This window comes from Octopus bimaculoides, chromosome 16, assembly GCF_001194135.2.
Source record: "Octopus bimaculoides isolate UCB-OBI-ISO-001 chromosome 16, ASM119413v2, whole genome shotgun sequence".
NCBI classification, from domain to species: Eukaryota; Metazoa; Mollusca; class Cephalopoda; order Octopoda; family Octopodidae; genus Octopus; species Octopus bimaculoides.
The window spans coordinates 28,290,444-28,292,654 of NC_068996.1; the positions used below are offsets into that span (position 1 = coordinate 28,290,444).

The 2,211-nt window shown below is 31.8% G+C and overlaps 1 protein-coding gene across 1 annotated transcript in view; it reads right to left on the minus strand.

Moving 5' to 3' along the window:
- LOC106879488 (proton channel OtopLc) overlaps nucleotides 1–1,803 on the minus strand; it is a 299,778-nt gene extending 297,975 nt beyond the window's left edge. The window contains exons 1-2 of the mRNA XM_052973478.1: nucleotides 1,799–1,803; nucleotides 1,020–1,123 (exon numbers count right to left, since the gene is read on the minus strand). Of these exons, the coding sequence (XP_052829438.1) occupies nucleotides 1,020–1,123; nucleotides 1,799–1,803 (109 nt within the window). The remainder of the gene's footprint in view (nucleotides 1–1,019; nucleotides 1,124–1,798) is intronic.
- Nucleotides 1,804–2,211: the final 408 nt, after the last annotated feature.

Here is a 2,211-nt window from a genome sequence, read left to right on the forward strand (position 1 = left end):
TATATATATATATATATATATATACATATATATGTGTATGTATGTATGTATGTATGTATGTATGTATGTATGTATGTATGTATGTGTGTATGTATGTATGTAGTCTTAGTGACTAAGACAAAAAAGACACGAAGAGATGAAAAGTTATATGGTTAAGACTGGAAAGAAAAAATAAAATTAGTCTTTTCTTATAAAATTAAAACAAAACAACACAAAAAATAGTGCAACAAATATGATGCTGAGAGTAAAAACTAATATTGTACATCATCAAATGTGCCATTTTAAAATTTAAATCAGAGGGATAATTAGCTGGTATGTCTAGCATATCAAGTGATTACATTGACGGTTCACCATTGCCTTGTGCACAGAGCTGTTCGGCTCCAGACTAACATTTATTAAACCGATCTAAAATGACTAGCCTCTTTTTATTTTTAAGTATCAGGCATAGATTTTTATACAAATTATACAACGTTGTCTTTAAAATCATTTTAAATACAAGTATGATTTTAAGGAGAACTTAGTTTTTAACTCTAGCAGTAATGGCTCTATTTATTTAACTGACAATTGGCTTCATTCAGAGGGACTTTGTCTACCCGCTTGATAAATTCCAGAAAATATTGAGAGTCCAAGCAAACTAGTGATGGTCTGCACCATAAAAATGGTTAATACAATTCGGAAAAGAAAACATATTAGTATACCATAAAGAAAAATAACCTTTACGAAAAGTAAAAATACATCTCTCCTCCAAAATACATCGTAAAATTTTCGTAATTTCTAGTTACTTAAAATTTATCATGAAATCTTTGGCTCAAACTAATATCTTGTAAATAAATCTAACCAGGAAAAAATCCTCTACGCTGCCATTCTACTTATTAAAAATTGTAACAAAATCTCCCTCAAATTATGCCTTGTTGTCCGTAAAGGAAATGTAGTCCATTGCCTGTAAAACGAAAGACATAAAAAAAATCAATGGCCTCCACCCAAAAATTAACACAGAATGAATAGTTTTTGCAACTTACTTCCATTTTTCTGGTCACTTGTGTCACTACCATAGATATTTGACGTCACAAAGTGGCGCCGGGAATTCGAGCCTTTTCCACTGTTATGATCCCGTATATAGTACCTGTAATATATTGTAAAATATTATAACTTCATTATATGAACATGGTATGCTATCAAGATTTTATCTATGTTTTTGAAGTAGCATATAGCGATAGCCCTTTGTTGTAGATACATAATAATATGGCGTAAAAAATATTGTTCATGTATGGTCAAGTTGGTGTTTACAACTTGCAATTAATCCGTACAAATGCGTAAATTACATAATTCAGCCGAAATTAATTCAGTAGCTTGCTGGCTTGTTTGTTACTAGTGGGTTTAATTTTTTAAAATTGACTTTCGTGTCTTTATATATTTGTAATATTTAATGCGTGTAGAATCGTTACCACGCCGGGCAAAATGCTTTACGGCATTTCATCCGTCTTCACGCCCTGAGTTCATATTCCGCCGAGGTCGACTTTGCTTTTCTTCCTTTCTAGATCGATAAAATAAGTACCAGCTGAGCAATGGGGTTGATGTAATCGACTTACCTCCTCCTCTGAAACAGCTGGCCTTGTGCCAAAATTTGAAATCAATATTAAACACTTATTTATGATTCTTTTTTTTTTGGTAACGTGTTCATATATGCCAAAGATTACATTGGTTTGTGTAATAAAGTTTATGTATGCCTTGTTTGGTTTTACTGAGTATTAGAACATAAAAATGAATGCAACATATAGGGAACATTAACTATAATTACTTCATCCAGGAGAATAGCGACACGTCGATGCAATTAAAATCTTTATAGCTTCAAATAAAATATAAAGGATTTAAAGGAAAGGCGAAAACGTTCTTAATAGAAACAAAAAATAACATTTAAATGCAGTCAGCTTTTACAGATTCCTCTTACAGTCTGGTATTTTTTTTATCAACCGCTCTCTTTCAAAGAATCACTAGATTATATATATAAAATAATGAAAACCAACTTGACACAATGGTAAGCATAAACTCTAAACACGCACACATTCACACACACACACACACACACGTATGTATGTATATATGTATGTATGTATGTATGTATGTATGTACATATACACACACAAACATATGCAGATACTCAAAGACAGACAGACAGACACACATACACACACACGCACGCACGCACACACA